The sequence below is a fragment of the Mobula hypostoma genome, chromosome 4 (genome assembly GCF_963921235.1).
Source record: "Mobula hypostoma chromosome 4, sMobHyp1.1, whole genome shotgun sequence".
Taxonomy (NCBI): domain Eukaryota; kingdom Metazoa; phylum Chordata; class Chondrichthyes; order Myliobatiformes; family Myliobatidae; genus Mobula; species Mobula hypostoma.
This window is the reverse complement of record NC_086100.1, coordinates 188,248,076-188,268,658: the sequence shown is the minus strand read 5'-3', so window position 1 is coordinate 188,268,658 and position 20,583 is coordinate 188,248,076. Positions and strand designations below refer to the sequence as shown.

Sequence of the window (20,583 nt, the reverse complement as noted above, 5' to 3'; positions counted from 1 at the left end):
TTGTAAATGGTCCCGTGATTAGGCTAGGATTAAATCATGGGACTGCTGGGTGCCACAGCTTGAAGAGCCGGAAGGGTCTATTCCACACTGTGTGCTAATAGAACGAATAAATAAATCAGAAATGTTGTGAAAATGCTTTGCCTGAACACTTCCTCAAGCAGGGTGATCAAGATTTTAACCATTCTCTAATCTTCCACTGAACCCCCGTCAGCCTGTTACTCCATACCCTTTTTTATGCCATGGGTCCAATGCCATTAAGCAAAGGATCTGTGGACCCCTGGTTGGGAACCACTGGTCCAATGTTAGACACTTCTGCAAGGGAAAATATTTCCATCTCACCTACCCCATCTAATCTTAAACCTCCTCACAGAATTATAGCCCAGTGAATATTTGTTTTTATGTGGTGTCACAGAAATGAAAATTCCTTTTTATTTGGATGGGTTACAACCTTGCTTTTGGCAAGGGTCAGAGTCCTAATTAAGACAAGATTCAAAGCCCTGTTTTATGACACTACAATAATAGCACAGGAGTTAATCCTGGACTTGGGGGGGGGGGCGGGGGTCAAGGAATGATGCTTGGAAGAAAGCTGATTTAACACATTAGCTGCTAAAGAGTGGAAGATTAATAGAAACGGACAAATGAAGTAAGAAGGATTATTAGCAATGCTCATTATAAGCTCGGCAAACAGAAATCAAAAGAATCAAGGATCAACTTTATTTGCCAAGATATTTACATGTATTAGGAATTAGTTGTGGTGTGTTAGCATGTCAAGCAACAGAAAATATTCAACGATTATACAGAGTGTATAAAAATAAAGTTAGAGGTTAAAGTATGATGTGTATATAAATACCAGTATGTATTTACAATGTAAACAGCATATTAAGAAATAGTTTTAGTGTTTGCAGTACAGCATTTGAAGTAATACACAGAGGGGTGAGGTCGGGGCATTTACGTAGAATACAGGTGGCCCCCATTTTCCGAACGTTCGCTTTACGACACCTCGCTGTTACGAAAGACCTACATTAGTTACCTGTTTTTGCTAACAGAAGGTGTTTTCACTGTGACAAAGAAAGGCAGCGTGTGAAAAAAGGCAGCATGTGAAAAAAGGCAGCACGTGAAAAAAGCACGCCCAAACAGCCAAGCTCCTCCCCGGGAAATGCATTCTAGCCGCCATTGCTTAAACACGTGCTTTATCTCAATTTATTTGTGCATCCGTTAGCAAGCTGAGTTCTAAGGTATCAGAAAAGCCTAAAAGAGCTCGTAAGGGTGTTACACTTAGCGTAAAACTAGACATAATTAAGCGTTTCGATCGTGGTGAACAAGGTAAGGACATCGTCCGCGCGTTGAACTTGCCTGCATCCACCATTCACACTATTTATACGCAGAGGGAAAGAATTTTGAAAGCTGCCGATGTTACTGTTGGTTCTGCTCATAGCAAAGTGGTCTCTCTTAGTCGGCATCCAATAATGGATAAAATGGAAAGTCTATTGCTTGAGTGAATTGATGGGTGTACAAAGCATGGTGTTCCGTTAAGTTTTCTTATACTTAAGGAGAAATCAGTCAGTCTTTTTAATAAGCTGAGACAGAAAGCACTGAACATTGGTGATGAAAGTGTTGCGAAAGTGGAATTTAAAGGTAGCTATGGGTGGTTTGATCGGTTTCTGAGGTGAGCGCAGCTTCATAGTTTAACGCTTACGGGGAGTGCTTCGGCTAATACTGAATCTGCTGAAAAGTTCCCAGCAGAACTGAAGAAAATAATTACAGAAGGTGGTTATTCATATAAGCAAGTTTTTAACTGTGACGAAACTGCAATTTATTGGAGTTTTCCCGATTCCGGTAAGTGAAACAACACTGTACATACATTATTTCTACTTTATATAGGCTGTGTATTTTTATGTGTTATTTAGTATGATTTGGCAGCTTCACAGCTTAAAGGTTACTGAAGAGAGTGTTTCTGCCGAGAGTGCTGCCGTGAGATTTCCACTGTGCTAGACAGTGCTGCAGAAAAGTATTTCTACTTTATATAGGCTGCGTATTTATCATATCATTCCTGCTTTTACTATATGTTACTGTTACTTTAGGTTTTATGTGTTATTTGGCATGATCTTGTAGGTTATTTTTTGGGTCTGGGAACGCTCAAAAATTTTTCCCATATTGATAAATGGTAATTGCTTCTTCACTTTACGACATTCCGGCTTACGAACTGTTTCATAGGAACGCTCTACCTTTGGATGGCGGGGGAAACCTGCAGTTTGACCAGATTAACTGCCTGGGAAAGAAAGTTTAATGATAGTGTGAAGCTTTTGTTTTAATAGCCCAATAGTGCCTTCCAGAGGGGGGGGTTTCTGGAAAAGGTGGTTTACTGGGTGGGTGGTGTCTGCAATGATTTTTTCCTGTCCGCTTCTTTTAATGGAATCATACAAGACCTACAGTGATGGTAGAGCAACGACCTTTTCTGCTGATCTGACAGTTTGTTGTAGACTTTCCTATATTGTGAGAGGGTGATGCACCAAACAAATAAAAATAAATAAAATTTTTGGTTTCTCCAAATGACAACACTTCAGTTAAGATTAAGCCATTACATTGTGAACAGTAGGGTCTCAGAAGTGACCGATTTCTCTGATTTGAAGTGTTGAAAGTCCAAGACTCTAGGTTCATCTCGGGGGATCTTTTATCTTCAATCAAGGACAAAAGACAGAGTATACTAACAAAAGATTGGACTTCCAATAAATCCAGAATTCCCTAAGTAAATGGCAGAGCCTCAGTCAAGGTCAAAGCTCAGGAAAAGTCTATCAAAAGTAGTGGATACAGCCCAGTCCATCACAGGAAAAGCACTCCCCACCGGTGAGCACATTTCCAAGGAGCACTGCCACCAAGAAAGCAGCATCCATCATCAAGGATCACCACCATCTGGACTATTCTCTCTTCTCACTACTGATCGGGCAGGAGGTACAGGAGCCTTGTGTCGTACACCACACGATATAGGAATAGACATCATCCAGCTAACAGCAAGCTCCTAAACAGTGTGGATAACTTCACTCATCTCAATGTTGAAGCGATTCCACAACCTATGGACCCAATTTCAAGGAACCTAGAGCTCATCATTTATTTTAGAGTCATAAAGTTATACAGTCATAGAAAAGTACAGCACATAAATAAGCCATTTGTCCCATCTAGTCCATGCCAAACCATTTAAACTACCTGCTCCCATTGATCTGCAACAGAACCATAGCCCTCTATACCCCTACCAATCCAAAATCTATGTACCTATCCAAACTTCTCTGAAATGTTGAAATTGAGTTCACACACACCTCTAGCACTGGCAGCTTATTCCACAGTCTCATGACACTGTCTGAAGAAGTTCCCCTTCACGTTTCCCTTAAACATTTCACCTTTCACTCTCAACTCATGATCTCTAGTTGAAGACCCACCCTACCTCAATGGAAAAAAGCCTGCTTGCATTTACCTGAAATATAACCCCCATAATTTTGTATACTTCTATCAAATCTCCTCTCAATCTTCCACATTCCATGGAATAAATTCAAAACCTATTCAAACTTTCCTCATAACGCTGGTCCTCCAGACCCGGCAACATCCTTGTAAATTTTCTCTGTATTTTCAAACTTGTTTACATCTTTCCTGCAAGCAGGCAACCAAAACTGCACACAATACTCCAAATTAGACCTCACCAGTGCCTTATATAACTTCAACATAACATCCCTTCTCCTAAACTCAATACTTTGATTTATGAAGGATCTGTTGAAAGCTTTCTTTACAACCTATCAGCTTATGATGTCACTTTCAGCAAATCGTACACGTATCCCCAGATCCCTGGTCGGTTATACCAAAGTGCAACACCTCACATCTATCTGCATCAAATTTCACCCGCCATTTTTCAGCCCCTTTTCCCAGCTGGTCCATATATCACTGCAAGCCATTATAGCCTTATTCACTGTCCACTACACCCCCAATCTTGGTGCCATTCACAAATTTGCTGCTCCAGTTAACCACATTATCATGCAGACCGTTGATACAGATGACAAACGGCAACAGATCCTATATCAATCTCTGCGGTTCTCCACTAGTCACAGGCCTCCAGTCAGAGAAGCAACCGTCTACTACCACTCTCTGGTTTCTCCCACAATACCAATGTCTAATCCACCTTACCACCTCATGTTGAATACTGAGCCACTGAACCTTTTAGACCAACCTCCCATGTGGGACCTTGTCAAATGCCTTGCTGGAGTCCATGTAGACAACATGCAATGCCTCACTTTCATCAACTTCGAAAAACTCGACAAGATTGGTCAGACATGACGTGTCACACACAAAGCAAAGCTGACTATCCTTTACCAGGCTGACTATCCTTTATCAATCTGTATCTATGCAAGTACTCATATATCCAGGCTCTTAGAATATCTACCAATAACTTTCCCTTTACTGTTGTCAGGCTCACCAGCCTATAATTTCCTGGTTTGTTTTTAGAGCTTTTCTTAAACAGCGGATCAACATTGGTGATCCTCCAATCCTCTGGCACCTTACCCGTCAGGAAGGATGATTTAAATATCTCTTCTGGGACCCTGGCAATTTCTGCACTTGCCTGCCTTAGGGTCCAAGGGAACACCTTGTCTCAGGCCCTGGGGATTTATCCACAATTTGCCTTTATTTATACAAAATGACTTCTTTTGCAGACTTAAAAGTTGCTGGTGAACGCAGCAGGCCAGACAGCATCCATAGGAAGAAGCACAGTCGACATTTCGCGCCGAGACCTGACGAAGAGTCTCGGCCTGAAACGTCGACTGTGCTTCTTCCTATGGATGCTGTCTGGCCTGCTGAGTTCACCAGCAACTTTTATGTGTGTTGCTTGAAATTCCAGCATCTGCAGATTTCCTCGTGTTTGCGTCTTTTGCAGACTGATTATTTGTCAATCTCTCTGCATAGTTCTTTTTATAAATTCTATTATACTTCTTCATTTTCCTGTAAATACTTGCAAGAAAATGAATCTCAAGATGACATACAGTATACACACTTTCATAATAAATTTACTTTGACTTTGATTCAGAGCTCATACCCAACATGTGGTTCTTATTATGGCAAGAAACAACATTACAAACAGAAGCAACACACACAAAATGCTTCCGTTGACACTTCAGACTGAGAACCTTCTTCAGGACTGAAGAGTGTGAAGATATGATAAAGGAGACTGATGGGGGAAGAGATGAAAAGTACAGGGAAAGAAAAAGCAAAATGAGAAGGGAAAAGGGAATTCAGTTTTGTATTTGGTTCTAGATGGACCAAATTGCTTCCAAGGCTGAACATTAGCAAACTCCATGGACAATAAAACCACTGACCCAGGGGTAGGGAGCAGCAAAGGCAGTTTTACAGAACAACACTAAAAATAGACACAAAATACTGTAGTGCTATTTTAATGGGTGTGGTATTAATGACAGAGAAACTCCATACGTTCCCTCAGTTGCATTTGCCACAGAACAAAAATTAGCACCAAATCCCAATTAACAATTGTAAAAAGTAAACTAATGGGAAGATAGGTTTTCTTAAATCAAATTACACAATCCTGAAAGTCACAACTAGAATAGTCCCCATACAAAAAAAAACACTGCTTAAAGACACAATTAATGACTTTAATGTCTAAACACAAGAAATTCTGCAGATGCTTGAAATCCAAAGCAGCACACATAAAATGCTGGAGGAATTCAGCAGGTCAGGCAGCATCCATCGAAATGAATGAACAATTGAAGTTTTGGCCAAGACCCTTCTTCAGGACTGGAAAGGAAGGGGGAAGACTGCAGAATAATAAGTTGGTGGAAGGGGAAGGAGGCTAGCTAGAAGGTAATAGGTGAAAGCAGAAGAGTGGGAAAGGTCAAGGGCAGGAGATGAAGAAATCTGATTGGAGAGGAGAGTGAACCATTGGGGAAAGGGAAGGAGAAAGAGACCAGGGCATGTGATAGGCAGGTGAGAAGAGGTAAGAGGCCAGAGTGGGGAATAGAAGAACAGGGGGGAGGGGGAAATCGTTACTGGAAGGAGAAATCAATATTCATGCCATCAGGTTGGAGGCCACCCAGAAGGAATACATGGCATTGCTCTTCCACCCTGAGTGTGGCCTCATCTTGTCTGAAGAGGAGGCCATGGACCGAGATGTTGGAACAAGCATGGGAATCAGAGTTAAAATGCTCTGCTTTTGGCAGATGGAGCAGAGGTGCTCTACCAGGTCCCTCAGTTTACGACGGGTCTCCCCAATGTAGAGGAGGCTACGTCAGAAACTCTGGACACAATTGATGACCCAAGCAGATTCACAGGTGCAGTACTGCCTCACCTGGAAGGACTGTTTGGGGCCTTCCAAAGTGCCAGGAGGGAGATTAGTAGGGAGGGACAAATGGACAAGTGGACCCCTGTGGAAAGCAGTGACTGAGTACAGGAAGGTGAAGATATATTTGGCAGTAGGATCCCTTTGTAGATGGCAGAGGATTACGAATTGTATGAGGAGGCTTATGGGGCGGTAGCAAGGACAAGAGGAACACTATCACTGTTAAGGCAGTGGGAAGATGGGGTGAGCATGGATATTCGGGAAATGGCAACGTAGGTGAGGGCAGCATCAACAGTGGAGGAAGGAAAACCCATTCATCTCTGATGCTCTGGAAGGGAAAGCCGCAACCTGAAAACAGCATTTTTACAGGAGACAGAGTGGGTAGAGGTACAGTCAATTCAATGTCTGATTTAGGTTCAGTGGGTTAAAGATCTGCCTCACCGCTATTAAATTTATGAGATTATACCAAATGAGTAAGGAGGAGCACAGACAGAACATTGCAGGTCCTCAGCAAGTCAGGCAGCTTGCTTGTGATGAAGGGTCTTGGCCCAAAACGTCGACACTTGATTCCTCTCTGTAGATGCTGCCTGACCTGCTGAGCATTTTGTGCATGTTGCTCTGGATTTCAGCCTCTGTAAAAATCCCTTTGGGTTTATTATTGTGAAATAAGGAGAAACTGTTCTTCGCACCAGAAAAGTTGGTAGCTAGAGAACTGGCAAAGGACAATACATTGAGTTGTTAGAATCTGTACTGTACCATCCCAAAACTCAGATTCAATGATGACTTCAGAGAAAAATTAGCAAAATGTGTAATAATGAGAAAAGGTGTGGGAGTAATTGGATAACACTGATATCATTAAATCAAATTCAAGTTTAATTTTCCATTCAACCACACATGAATACAGCCGAATGAGGCAGTGTCCCTCTGGGGCCAAGGCATAATGTTCTTCCTAGGTGTTGCATAGCTCATGGAGCAGACTGGATGATCAACAGAACCTTACTCCTATGCACTCCTCATCCATGTTGTTTGGGAGCAAGAAGCCATGGAGAGGGGTTGGCATCAAATGCTGGTCACAGTATCAATACCCAGGTTTACCCCAAAAATAAATCAGGAGTCCTTGAAATACATTGCTACTGAAGGGAAGTGGCCACTGCCACAATCACAATGTTCACGAGTCAAATGATAAGAAAGAACCATGTACTCACCATCGGTGTAATCGGAGAGATAGAAAGGCAGCCTGCGCCTTAGGTCATCCATCATTCCCTTCCCTAGGCGAAAAGCCTGCTCAGGAAGGAGAAATGTATGTAACTATCAAGTCAGAGGATGATGCCCAAGCAAGGTTTAATCAATGCAAATTGGAGACTGTAGTTCACATTATGAACTAAATAGGCCTATACCCTCTCAATTTTCTGTTTTATATTGTGTATTTTTCATTCTTGTTTTGTACCATTTGCACAATTTGTTTTTTTTTGCAATTGGGGAGGGGTTCATGTTTTTCATTGAATGGTTCTGTTATTTTTCTCTGTTTTGTGGCTGTCTTTGGGGAAAGACAAATCTCAGAGCTGTACACTGCATACATACCGTGATCTGTTAACAAGTGTACTTTGAATCTTTCCAATAAGTCCTCAGTCAAGAAGCCAACTCTTACAGAATCCACACATTGAAGTCCTTCTCATCTCAGACTGAATTCCATTTGACCATTTGGGAACGTGGGAAGAATAAAGTAGGTCAAGTGTGATTGGGTGCTTGATAGTTGGACCAGACTCACTGGGCTGAAGGGCCTGTTTCTATGATGTACGGCTATTCTTCCTCATCACCCTACATTAGCTTTGTCCTCCTAAAACTTGCCTTCACATGCATTACCGTTTTTTGGAAACCACCTCCAATTAAACGTGATCTGATAGAGCTTCCCTTTAAATATTCTCTTAAAACCTGCACATTTTCCGTTTCATTATCTCTGACCAATGAACAGAATTGACTTCAGCTACTCCCAGCTAAGTCACTAATTGAAAAGCAAAATACTGAAGATGCTGGAAATCTGAAAAAAAAAAAATCAGTCTGGAGGTACTCAGTATAGCTGGCAGCATCTGTAGATCTTTGGGGGTAGCATGGTAGCATAGTGGTTAGCGCAATTGCTTTATAGCGCCAGCGATCACCAATCAGGGTTTGATTCCCACCGCTGACTACAAGGAGTTTGTCCATCTTCCCTGTGACCACTGGGTTTCCTCCAGTGCTCTAGTTCCTTCTCACATTCCAAATACACATGGTTAGAGTCAGTAAGTTATGGGCATGGTACATTGGCATTGGAAGTGTGGTGACACTTGTGGGCTGCCCCATCACAATCCTTGGACTGTGTTGGTCATGGATGTAAATAAGATTTCACCGTATGCTTCAATGTATATGTGACAAATAAAAATAATCTAATATTTAATCTTTACAAAGAAAGAGCTATGTCTTAGTAGCAGACTTTGGAGAGGCAGGGTATACAGTACTGTCAAAAGGTTTCCAAATATATAAACATACACACAGTGGCATGCAAAAGTTTGGGCACCCCGGTCAAAATTTCTGTTGCTGTGAATAGCTAAGCGAGTAAAAGATGAACTGATTTCCAAAAGGCATAACATTAAAGATTGCACATTTCTTTAATATTTTAAGCAAGAAAACTTTTTTATTTCCCTCTTTTACTGTTTCAAAATAACAAAAAAGGAAGCGGGCCCAAAGCAAATGTCTGGGCACCCTGCGTGGTAGCACTTAGTAACACCCCCTTTGGCAAGTATCACAGCTTGTAAATGCTTTTTGTAGCCAGCTAGGAGTCTTTCAACTCTTGTTTGGGGGATTTTCATCCATTCTTCCTTGCAAAAGACTTCTAATTCTGTGAGATTCTTGGGCCATCTTGCATGCATTGCTCTTCTGAGGTTTATCTATAGATTCTTGATGATGTTTAGGTCAGGGGACTGTGAGGGCCATGGCAAAACCTTCTGCTTGCGCCTCTTGAGGTAGTCCATTGTGGATTTTGAGGTGTGTTTGGGATCATTATCCTGTTGTAGAAGCTATCCTCTTTTCATCTTCGGCTTTTTTACAGACTGTGTGATGTTTGCTTCCAGAATTTGCTGGTATTTAATTGAATTCATTCTTCCCTCTACCAGTAAATGTTCCCCGTGCTACTGACTGCAACACAAGCCCAAAGCATGATCAATCCACCCTCGTGCTTAACAGTTGGAGAGGGTTTTTTTTCATGAAATTCTGCACCCTTTTTTCTCCAAACATAGCTTTGCTCATTGCAGCCAAAAATTTCTTTCTTTACAAATCTTTTTATTATTTTTTCCAAAATAAACACGAGTACATCGAAGCAAAAAAACATATACGATGTCTCGAAAAAAAACATTATGTAAAGATTGAAAAAATATTGTGTTGAAAAAAACCCCTACTAAGCAAGAAAAGTGGGGAAAAAAAGAAAAATCCCACCAGGTGTTCAACCCCAGAGCCATGCATCATACATAAAGCTTCTAAAGATAAACATCAAACCGCCAGCAAAAAAAAAGTACCAAAAAAAATTTACAGTTAGATTGTGGAGAATCCATCAAATAACTCAAATGATAATAACAAGCAAATGAACCCCATCTTTTCTCAAAATCAAACATAGGCTCAAAGGTTCGACTTCTAATTTTCTCCAAACTAAGACATAGAATCACTTGAGAGAACCATTGTGACAAAGTGGGAGCTGATGTATCCTTCCACTTCAACAAAATGGCCCTCCTAGCTATCAATGTAACAAATGCAATAACATGTTGGTCAAACACAGAAATACCATGGATATTTTGAGGAATTATTCCAAAAAGCACAGTTAGATTGTTAGGTTGTAAATTAACTTTAAGTGCTTTAGAAATTGTCAAAAAAACTGAGTTCCAGAACTGTTCCAGTATAGAGCAAGGCCAAAACATGTGCATCAGTGTAGCTGCCTCAGTTTTACATCTATCACAATAACTACCAACATTAGGGAATATTTTAGACAATCTCTCCTTCGTCAAATGCTAACGATGTACAATCTTAAATTGAATCAGTGAATCAAAGAAGAGTTAACCAGCTTCAGAATCCGCATTCAATCTTGTCATAAAAGTCAAATGGAGTTCCTTTTCCCAATCTTGTTTAATCTTAAGTAAAGGACACTTATCCCATTGTAATAGTAAATTATAAATTCTTCCAATGGAACCCTTCATTGAAGGGTTCATACTCATAATAGTATCTAACAGTTCAGCATCCAATATGTAAGGAAAATTTTTGTAAGAAATGCCTAAGTTGGAGATATTGTAAAAAGTGTGAGTATGAAAGAGAATATTTATCAACTAATTGTTCAAAGGACATCAGTCTACCTTCTTTAAATAAATTCAAAAAAGAATTAATACATTTATTTTTCCAAAGTAAAAAAATTGGATCACTCAAAGAAGGCTTAAGAAGGTAGTTTCGATAAATTAAACTACAAAGCTTAAATTTTTTAAGATTAAAAAAATTGCAGAACTGAAGCCAAGTTTGTAAAGAATGCTTAATCACAGGGTACAAGTTTAAATTAGCAACTTTAGCTAATCGTATAGGCAAAGCAGCTCCCAATAACGAAGTTAAATAAAATTGTTTCACAGCTTTCAATTTCTATTCAAAAGGTTCAAAGGAAAATCTAAACAAGCCTGATGCATTTTGGAAACAAGTCCTGTGGACTGATGAAGTTAAAATAGAACTTCTTGGCCACAATGAGCAAAGCTATGTTTGGAGAAAAAAGGGTGCAGAATTTCATGAAAAGAACACCTCTCCAACTGTTAAGCACGGGGGTGGATCGATCATGCTTTGGGCTTGTGTTGCAGCCAGTGGCACGGGGAACATTTACTGGTAGAAGGAAGAATGAATTCAATTAAATACCAGCAAATTCTGGAAACAAACATCACACCGTCTGTGAAAAAGCCGAAGATGAAAACAGGATGGCTTCTACAACAGGATAATGATCCCAAACACACCTCAAAATCCACAATGGACTACCTCAAGAGGCGCAAACTGAAGGTTTTGCCATGGCCCTTACAGTCCCCTGACCTAAACATCATCCAAAATCTGTGGATAGACCTCAAAAGAGCACTGCATGCAAGACGGCCCAAGAATCTCACAGAACTAAAAGCCTTTTGCAAGGAAGAATGGACGAAAATCCCCCAAACAAGAAGAAAGACTCTTAGCTGGCTACAAAAAGTGTTTACAAGTTGTGATACTTGTTAAAGGGGGTGTTACTAAGTGCTGCCATGCAGGGTGCCCAAACTTTTGCTTCGGGCCCTTTTCCTTTTTTGTTATTTTGAAACTGTAAAAGAGGGAAATAAATAAGTTTTCTTGCTTAAGATATTAAAGAAATGTGTCATCTTTAACTTTATGCCTTTTGGAGATCAGTTCATCTTTTACTCGCTTAGCTATTCGCAGTAACAGAAATTTTGACCAGGGGTGCCCAAACTTTTGCATGCCACTGTGTGTGTGTATATATGTGTGTGTGTGTGTGTGTGTGTGTGTGTGTGTGTATATATATACACACACACTTATACACACACATATAAACATTATATATACACATACGTATATCTACAAACACATATATGTATTTATATTATAGCTAGGGTGCCTAAGTCTTTAACACAGTACCATACTTGTCAACATGGAGCGGAGAGCGAGTTTATAAATCTGGCGGGGGCAAAGGATGCTGGAACAGTGAATGTGGAGTGCTGCAGGAGGAATGTGGGACAGGTGGCAGAAAAGAAGTGTCAGGGGTGGGGGTGGGGGGTAGAGTGGCACAGGTGCAGGGACACCTTTCCCCAAGTCTCCAGGCAATGTCATTTGGTTCCAAACAATTGGTTTATTGATCATTACAGAATTTCCCTTTGGTGCTTCCAGCTTCCTCTCTTTTCTTTCCCCTTTTCCCCCTCAAACATGATTCCCCTCTCCCTGCCCCTTCCCACTCAGCGCACAATGGAGACCCATATCAGAATCAGGTTTATAATCACTCACACATTTCATGAAATTTGTTTTTTTTTGCAGCAGCAGCAGCAGCGCAGTGCAATATACAAAATTATTGCAGTCTTGGGCACTGTAGCTCAACTGTACATGCCTGAGACTTCTATGCAGTACTGTAGTACAGATATTCCCTCTGTTCTCTCCACGGTACTCCTTTGTCCCTAATTTGCAACACAATTTTTCTCTTCACTTTTGCTGCAAGATCATTGACCCAAAACATGAACTTTATGTGTGTTTTCCACAGGTACTGTCTGACCTCCTGAACATCCCCAATATTTCCTGTTTCAACTTCCAGGCAATTGGGATTGGTTTATGGTTACATAGACAAAGGGAGTCAAACACTTGTTTCACTTTACTGTTTGAAACAGATCAACTCATTACACAGGTAAGTACAAGGTAAAACAATAGCAGATGCAGAATAAAGTGCAATAGCTTGGAGTGGCACTCTAGTGTAGGGACTAGCATAATGTTATTATGGCGACAGTAACCCAGGTTCAAATCTGTCACTGTGTGTAAGGAGTTTTTAAATGTTCTTGCTGTAACTGCATGGGTTTGCCTAGTTACAAGCTAAACATTTCAAAGACGTACGGGTTAGTAGGTTAATTGGTCACGTGTGTATAATTGGACAGTGCAGGAACGTTGGGTCGAAAGGACCTGTTACCAACTATCTCTAAATTTAAACCCAAAGCTTCAGAGAAAGTGTAGTGCAAGAAAGGCAGCCTTACATTTAACAGGATGCACTAAAGGACTGGATGACATCCAGCCCAGGTAAGTGTGCGCAGAGAGCTGAACAGAGCCCAAGTCCACTCATTAGCTCAGTAGGTGGCCACCTGACCTGTCAAGGTGCATCCCAGCATTTTCTGTTTGGTGAAGTTTTGTTTTTATTTCTGTAGGATCAATTTCACTCTGCTTTCAGCTCCTTCATCTTAAAGGAAGATTATAAAATTTCAGCGGATTAAAAACCTTGCAAGTTCCAACCCGGTTGCATTGTAGGACTCAAGGAAGCAACTCACTGCCACCATCTGCTGGAGAAATGAGAAGCAAGTCCATGGTCTTCTGCTGCTGTAGCCCATCCACTTCCAGGTTTGATGTGTTGAACATTCGGAGATGCTCTTCTGCGCACCACTTTTGTAACGCATGTTCATTTGGGTTACTGTTGCCTTCCTGTCAGCCTAAACCAGTTTGGCCATCCTCTCTGTCCCCTCTCATTAACAAGGTATCTTCACCCACAGAACTGCCATTCATTGGATTTGTTTTTTGTTTCTCGCACCATTTCCTGTAAACTCTAGAGATCGTTGTGCGTGAAAATCCCAGGAGATCAGCAGTTTCTGTCTGGCACCAACAATCATCCCATGGTCAATGTCACTTAGACCACATTTCTACCCCATTCTGATGTTTGTTCTGAGTAACAACTGAACCTCTTGACCATGTCTGCATGCTTTTATGCAATGAGTTGCTGCCACGATTGGCTGATTAGATATTTCCATTAACAAGCAGGTGTACAGGTGTAACTAAGAAAATGGCCTCAGAGTGTAAACGCCAGCTTTGTCACAGATGCTCATATTTCAGAAAAAAACATTACTTGGAAGAAAACACAGACAACCCTCTGTAGGCAAGAGTAAGAGAATATAACAGAAGTGAGTTTTAATCTCAGTAGTACACAAACAGAAACCCCAAGAGCATCTGGAAATCAATGGGAAAGTAACTGCTAAAGTGTTAGAACAACATAGAAAAGTTTTAAACACACGATACTTTGCAATAATGGAAGGAAATTTCAAAAAGATCAAAATAAATACTTGAAAGCAGCCTTGGGCTGTGGGATAGAGTCTAAAATGAATAATTTGTCCTAGAATGCAACAGGTGTCACAGTTTAATCATGCAAACTGGGACTCGTCACTGAACAAGAATCTGTTGCAGGCTCCTTTTTGAAGAAGAATGTTACTGAACCATTCGGGAGTTTATAACAATCTCACAGCTTTTATGGCTGTTCTCTGGCAATGATGCTTACTGACATGACCAAATGTATTCAGTGTTACAAATTTCCATGACAGAATTATAAACTGAGAGGCTTGAGGTTGCCTGCAGTATAACCATATGTAGCACTTTTAGTTACAGGACTGCATCAACATAGCATTGCCTGAACATTGCGTTAGATAGTGGGACTTTCTCGACCATAGATATGTAACCATCACCATCCACCTCACTATGACCATGTACCTTGTTGTCTACCTGCACGGTACTTTCTCTGCAGCTGTTACAATAAGAGTGTTTTACCTTGTTCTTGCTCAATGCTCTGTTTAATAATTCGCCTTGTATGAACAGCATGCAGGAAAATCAATGCAAATTTACAATCAACGTATAGAACATAGAACAGTACAGCTCAGGAACAGGCCATTTGGCCCATAACGTTGTGCCCAACCAGCTAAAAAGTAAACCAAAATCATCCAAAAACTAATCCCTCCTACCTACACAATATCCCTCCATCTTTCTTGTATTCATGTGCCTATCAAAAACATCTCTTAAAAGCCTCTAAAGTATTTGCCTCTGCCACCATACCAGGCAGCACATTCCAGGCATCCACCAGTCTTAGAGTAAAAAAAAAGTCCCCCTCACATCCCCTCTCACCTTCAACGTATGCCCTCAGGCATTAGGCATTTCTATCCTGGGAAAAAGATACTTCCTGTCTACTCCATCTATGTCATTCATAATCTTATAAACCTCAACAGATTTCCCCTCAGCCTCCGCCACACCAGTGAAAACAACCCAAGTTTGTCCAGACTCTCACGATAGCACATAGCCTCTAAACTAGGTACCATCCTGGTAACCTCTGCAGCCCCTCCAAAGCCTCAATCCTTCCTACAGTGGGGCGACCAGAACCGTACACAACACTCCAGATGTGGCCTAACCAGATTTATAAAGTTGCAACATAACCTCGTGTAATGTTGTGCCGTTAACGTACACTACCCTGAAAATAATTTTCTTGCAAGCATTCACAGGAAAATAAAGAAATATGACAGAATTTATGAACAATACATAAACAAAGGCTGACAACCCATGCGCAAAAGATGATTAATTGTGCAATAAATAAATAAAATTGAGAACACGAGTTGTAAAGACCTTGAAAGCGAGCCTATAGGTTGTGGAATCGGTTCAGAGGTGAAGTGAGTGAAATTATCCACGAGGTACAGTGAAACTTTTCTCTGTGCCTCAGTGTAAGAGACAATTATAAACCAATTCCAATTATTTATGTAATCAGGGTCTGAAAGGTTGCGGAAAGCATGGACAGTCCTTTATTCCTGTGATAGCTCAGGACCACGTGCAAATAATAGGAGCCACAAAAATCTCTCGGAAGCCTTACTTCTTCAATGCACTTCCTGGTATGGAAGTGGAGGCATGTGATCCAAGGAAACTTGGCAATGTGGATACAGAATTGGCTTGTTCATGGAAGGCAGGGGGTGGTTGTAGATGGGGCATATTCTACCTGGAGTTGGTGACCAGTGGTGTTCCACAGATACATCCTGGGTCACGCAGCTCTTTGTGATTTTTATAATTTTTATTGATTTGGATATGGAAGTGTAAGGGCGGGTTAACAAGTTTACAGATGGCACTAAAGTTGGTGTTGTGAATCGTGTAGGTGGTTGTCAAGGGTTACAACAGTTCTAGACTCCTGCAACCTCAGTGGAAAAAGCCTACTTCCATTTACCCTATCAATACCCTCATAGTTTTGTATACCTCTTTCAAATCCCTTCTCATTCAACAATGCTCCCTACAACTCAGGTCAAGTCACGACAACATCCTCATAAATTTTCTAGGTACTCTTTCAATGTATTTATATCTTTCCTGTAGGTAGGTGACCAACTCCAAATTGGCCTCACCAACATCTGAGATAACTTCAACGTAACATCCCAACTCCTGCACTCAATATTCTGTTTTATAAAGGCCAATGCACCAAAATCTTCATGATCCCACATACCTGTGAAGCCGTTTTCAAGGAATTATGCATCAATATCGACAGATCACTTTGTTCTACCGCACTCGTTAGTGCCCAGCCATTCACTGTCCAAGACCGTTGGTCCTCCCAAAGAGCAACACCTCACACTTGGCTGCATTGCTGCTTGAGATGTAGCACTCTTAAGTCATGTAGCCAAAACCAGAGCAACGCATGTTATTTATTTATTGAAATACTACAAGGATAAGCCCTTCCAGCCTTTCAAACCACACCACCCAACAATTCCCCAATTTCAATCCTTGGCTAATCATAGAGTATTTACATTGACCAGTTTGGACTGCGGGAGGAAACCTATGTGGTTACAAGGAAGAACGTACAAACTCCACAGTGGCGGAAATTGAACTCAGCCCACCTGTATTGTAAAGCATTGTGCTAACTACTATTCTACCCTGCCTATCCATAAGAACTGTACGCCCAAGTCCTGTACCAAATACCCAACCCTGTACCAGCAAAGCTGGCATAGCAAAAGGTATGTGGAACCTGCTATCAATTAGAAGCAGCATTTGGCCTTGGGTTTTCCAAGCCGTTGGGGAACCCAATTTATTTTATGTTCTGCATGTCTCCCTCTTGTCTGACTTGCATAACACATTTTTAAAAAAGGAGTCCCAGTGAACAAACATCTCCCTTGTAATACACTTGGCTCTCCTAGGAGCATTTGTACCGTACCTTTTCAAAAACAATTACTTCAAGATGCACTTTCACAATGTCTATATGCTTTGCCAGGGTTTGTTTTCTTCTCCTCTTTAATGTTAATAGGGATGCAATCATCTTCAGAAACACATGTGGGACCCAGCACAGGCAAACACGTAGATAGAGCACGAAGCAGAGCAAGATTTTTTGGGGTCTTTTTTTTTTATAATTTTACTTCTCTCATCTTTTCCCCAAAGATGTCAACAGGGGGTACCAACCTGGGGTCCATGGACCACTTGGTTAATGGGAGGGGTCCATGACATTAACAAAAAATGTTGTAAACCCCTTTCTCTTCATGGACCAATGGCTGCATATTAAACCCACCAAAAAAAAAGATGGTTCTTTACATGCAGCTCCGATGAGAATCATCAAATATTCTCATTCAGGACCACTACAGCTGGAATCCAAAGTCACAGCTACAGGTACTTCAGTAAAGCAACATTGTTTTTAAGACATTTAAAAAGCCCAACAATCCTCAAAATCAACAATTCCCAAATGGCAGACTCGGGTCACACGTGCATTTCTTCTTTAAAAAAACGCAAGTGAGGATGCTGTGCGGTCTACAAGTTCAATTGAAACACAGAATCTTTAGACCGCCACTGCCGACTATCCTGGTGGTGAATGTAGAGTCTCTGGAAAATAAAATTTAAGACCTTAAAGCAAGACTGCAGCACCCGAGCGACATCAGGGACTGCTGTGTCCTTTGCTTCATGGAAACATGACTCACCTCTGCCACCTTGGACCCAGCAATGCAACTCAATGTTTTCACCATCCTCCACAAAGACATGTCAGTTGAGTCTTTTAAAGGTAGTTGGGGCTGGGCTATGCTTCATGATTAACTCATCATGGTGCATAGACATGACAGCTGTCTCAGTCCTGCTCACCCAACCTGGAACATCTAGCTGTCAAGTGTCATCCACTTTATCTGCCATCATCCTGGTAGTGATGTACATTCCACCTCAGGACAGCGTCAGCTGGCACGGGAGGAGCCCAGCAATATAATCCAGGCATAAGACTTCCCACCCTAATATCTTCCCTATAACCACGGGGGATTTCAACCGAGCCAGCTTGAAGAAGTCTCTGAACAACTATCACCTGTGAAACTAGAGTAGCCAATGCACTTGACCACTTTTACAGTACCGTGCAAAATTTTTAGGCACACATATATAGCTGGGATGCTTAAGACTTTTGCACAGTACTGTATATTGGTTAAAACGGGAAGGTGGCTAGTGCTGAGTTCTGTTCACTTGGACTATGTATACAGTACACATGCGCACTCTCCCTGTTGTGCAGGTGCGCGTGCACACGTGGACAGGAATTGCGGGATGTAAAGGTGGCGGCCCCGAGGTATTGAAGGGAGACGTTGAAAGTAAAGTTGTTTAAATAAAAAAAAAGACGTGTCCTTGCTGTTTGGGTGTTAACAGTGGTAGCAGATGACGATTTCCAATTACAGGGTCCTACCGGCATCTGATGAGAGCAAACCTTATGAAAGTTGGGAAAATGAAAATGGAATTGGGATTCATGTTACGGAACTGGAGAAGACGAAGCGAGCCTTGCCGGTTGTATTGCTGCTTCCGGGAAGAGCAAGGGAGACTGCAATGGGAATTTCAGTGGAAAGCTTGAACAAAGATGTCAGTATGAATACGCTAATAAATACACTTGACTCTGTTTTTTTTTTCTAAAATGGAAGAAAAGGATCAGATTTAGACTGACATTTTAAAATATGGCAAATTTTTAAAATTTTAAAAATATTGCTGATATTGATTTTGAACAAAAGTACACTTGCATGCATAATACAAAATGGAACTTCCTGATGCTGTATTAGCTTTTAAATTGTTGGATACTGCATGTCGAGACATACAGCTAGCATTAACTGCATGCAGAGAACTTGTATTTTCATCTATAAAATCAGCACTGAAGAGGAGTTTTGGAAGAATGACTGCTAAGACAACAGTCAGAATTAGTTTGAGTCAAGGAACGACATACTTCACTGCGCAGAAATAAGGGTATTGCAAGTGTAGCTCCCAGAAGGACCCGACAAGGGCCTCATTACCTGGCACAAGTTCAATAAACAAGTACAGTCAGAAATCGGAATGTGCAGTACGTCACAGTACCTACCACTGGGCAAGAAACTGTCTGTACAGAATCGAACAAGTTAGGCTAACTGAAGAAAATAACAAATCTGAAGGTGTAGCAAGGCCATATCACATTGTTTGCGAAGGAATCACTTACTGATTCAGAGACATCTGAGGCAGAGATTTGGATGGTAGAATCTCCAAGGTCTGCTGTTAGTGATACAGCATGCACGCATACAGTGAGGGGGGGAAATTTATGTAAGTGAACTAGAATGAGGTGCAGAAAATGGTGAACACTGAGACATCTAATTAACAAAGCTTTCAAATTTGGAGGTGGAAAGATTATACATTCCACCAAAAGTGTGAAAATTACCGTAAAAAAAAAATAGGCCAGTGTCCCTTGAGCTCACTGGCTCTGCATGTTACTGTGTGAACATTCTAGACAAAAGACACCAAAAAGAGAACCAATGCAAGAATGAAGTTCTACCACACAAGAATGAACTGTCACACAAAACATGACCATAGTTGAGAAATGCAAAGCGTTGCTCAAACTTCACAAGCAGTTGGATACGCTTCAGTTGATAGACTTCGGAAACTGTTCAGTTTAGGAAACAAAGATGCAGACTATTTTTCTATTCTAAAGCAGATAAAACAACTGTGAGACATGCCGAAAGTTTGTAAAGCCCAAGCCCAAAGTAGGTCTAGCACCAGCATCTGAGTACAATGAAACAGTAGCCGTAGACCTACGTGAACTGGAGCAAGGAGTGTGGCATCTCCACATCATTGATGAGTTCACATGCTTCAGTGCTGATAGTATTGTAAATACAAAGAGACCTTCAGAAATAGTAAAAATTTCATCCATTCCTGGTTAAGTGTGCATGGCCCACCTCGTAAAGTATTCAGTGATAATGGTGGTGAATTTAATAATAATGACTTCAGAGATGGACCGAAAACTATAACATTGAAACAAAGGAAACGCGGTATATAGTCCTTGAAGTAATGGACTTCTGGAGTAACACAATCAAGTGCTTATTGACATACTGTTGAAGGCAAGGAAAAGCAATGGCTGTGATTGGAACACAGCCTTGGAATGGGCCCTAATGGCGAAGAAAGCCATGCACAATATACATGGCTATAGCCTGTATCAGTTGGTGTTCGGCCAGAATCCAAACCTTCCCTCTGTCCTGGTTAACAGGCCACCTGCTCTAGAGGCACTACAAGGAGGAGTGGGCTGGCAGACATATTTCAGCACTGCATGGATCAAGGAAGGCTTTCACTGAAATAGAGGGTTCAGGAGAGAATTTGAAGAGCACAGCGAACATAGGTCCTTCCTACAAATGGCACAGGAGACAAAGTTTATTACAAAAGAGCAGACTGTACAGAATGGAAAGGTCCTGGTGTTGTCATTGTTTGTGGTATTCGTGAGACATGGGGTACATATGTGAGAGTGC

At 41.2% G+C, this 20,583-nt stretch overlaps 1 protein-coding gene across 6 annotated transcripts in view; it reads right to left on the bottom strand.

The window, feature by feature from the left end:
• The window catches only part of slc4a11 (solute carrier family 4 member 11), a 302,038-nt gene that overhangs the window by 69,685 nt on the left and 211,770 nt on the right, over positions 1–20,583 (bottom strand). For all 6 annotated transcript variants that reach the window (XM_063047132.1, XM_063047129.1, XM_063047131.1 and 3 more), the window contains one exon: positions 7,531–7,606. In XM_063047132.1, the coding sequence (XP_062903202.1) occupies positions 7,531–7,606 (76 nt within the window). The remainder of the gene's footprint in view (positions 1–7,530; positions 7,607–20,583) is intronic.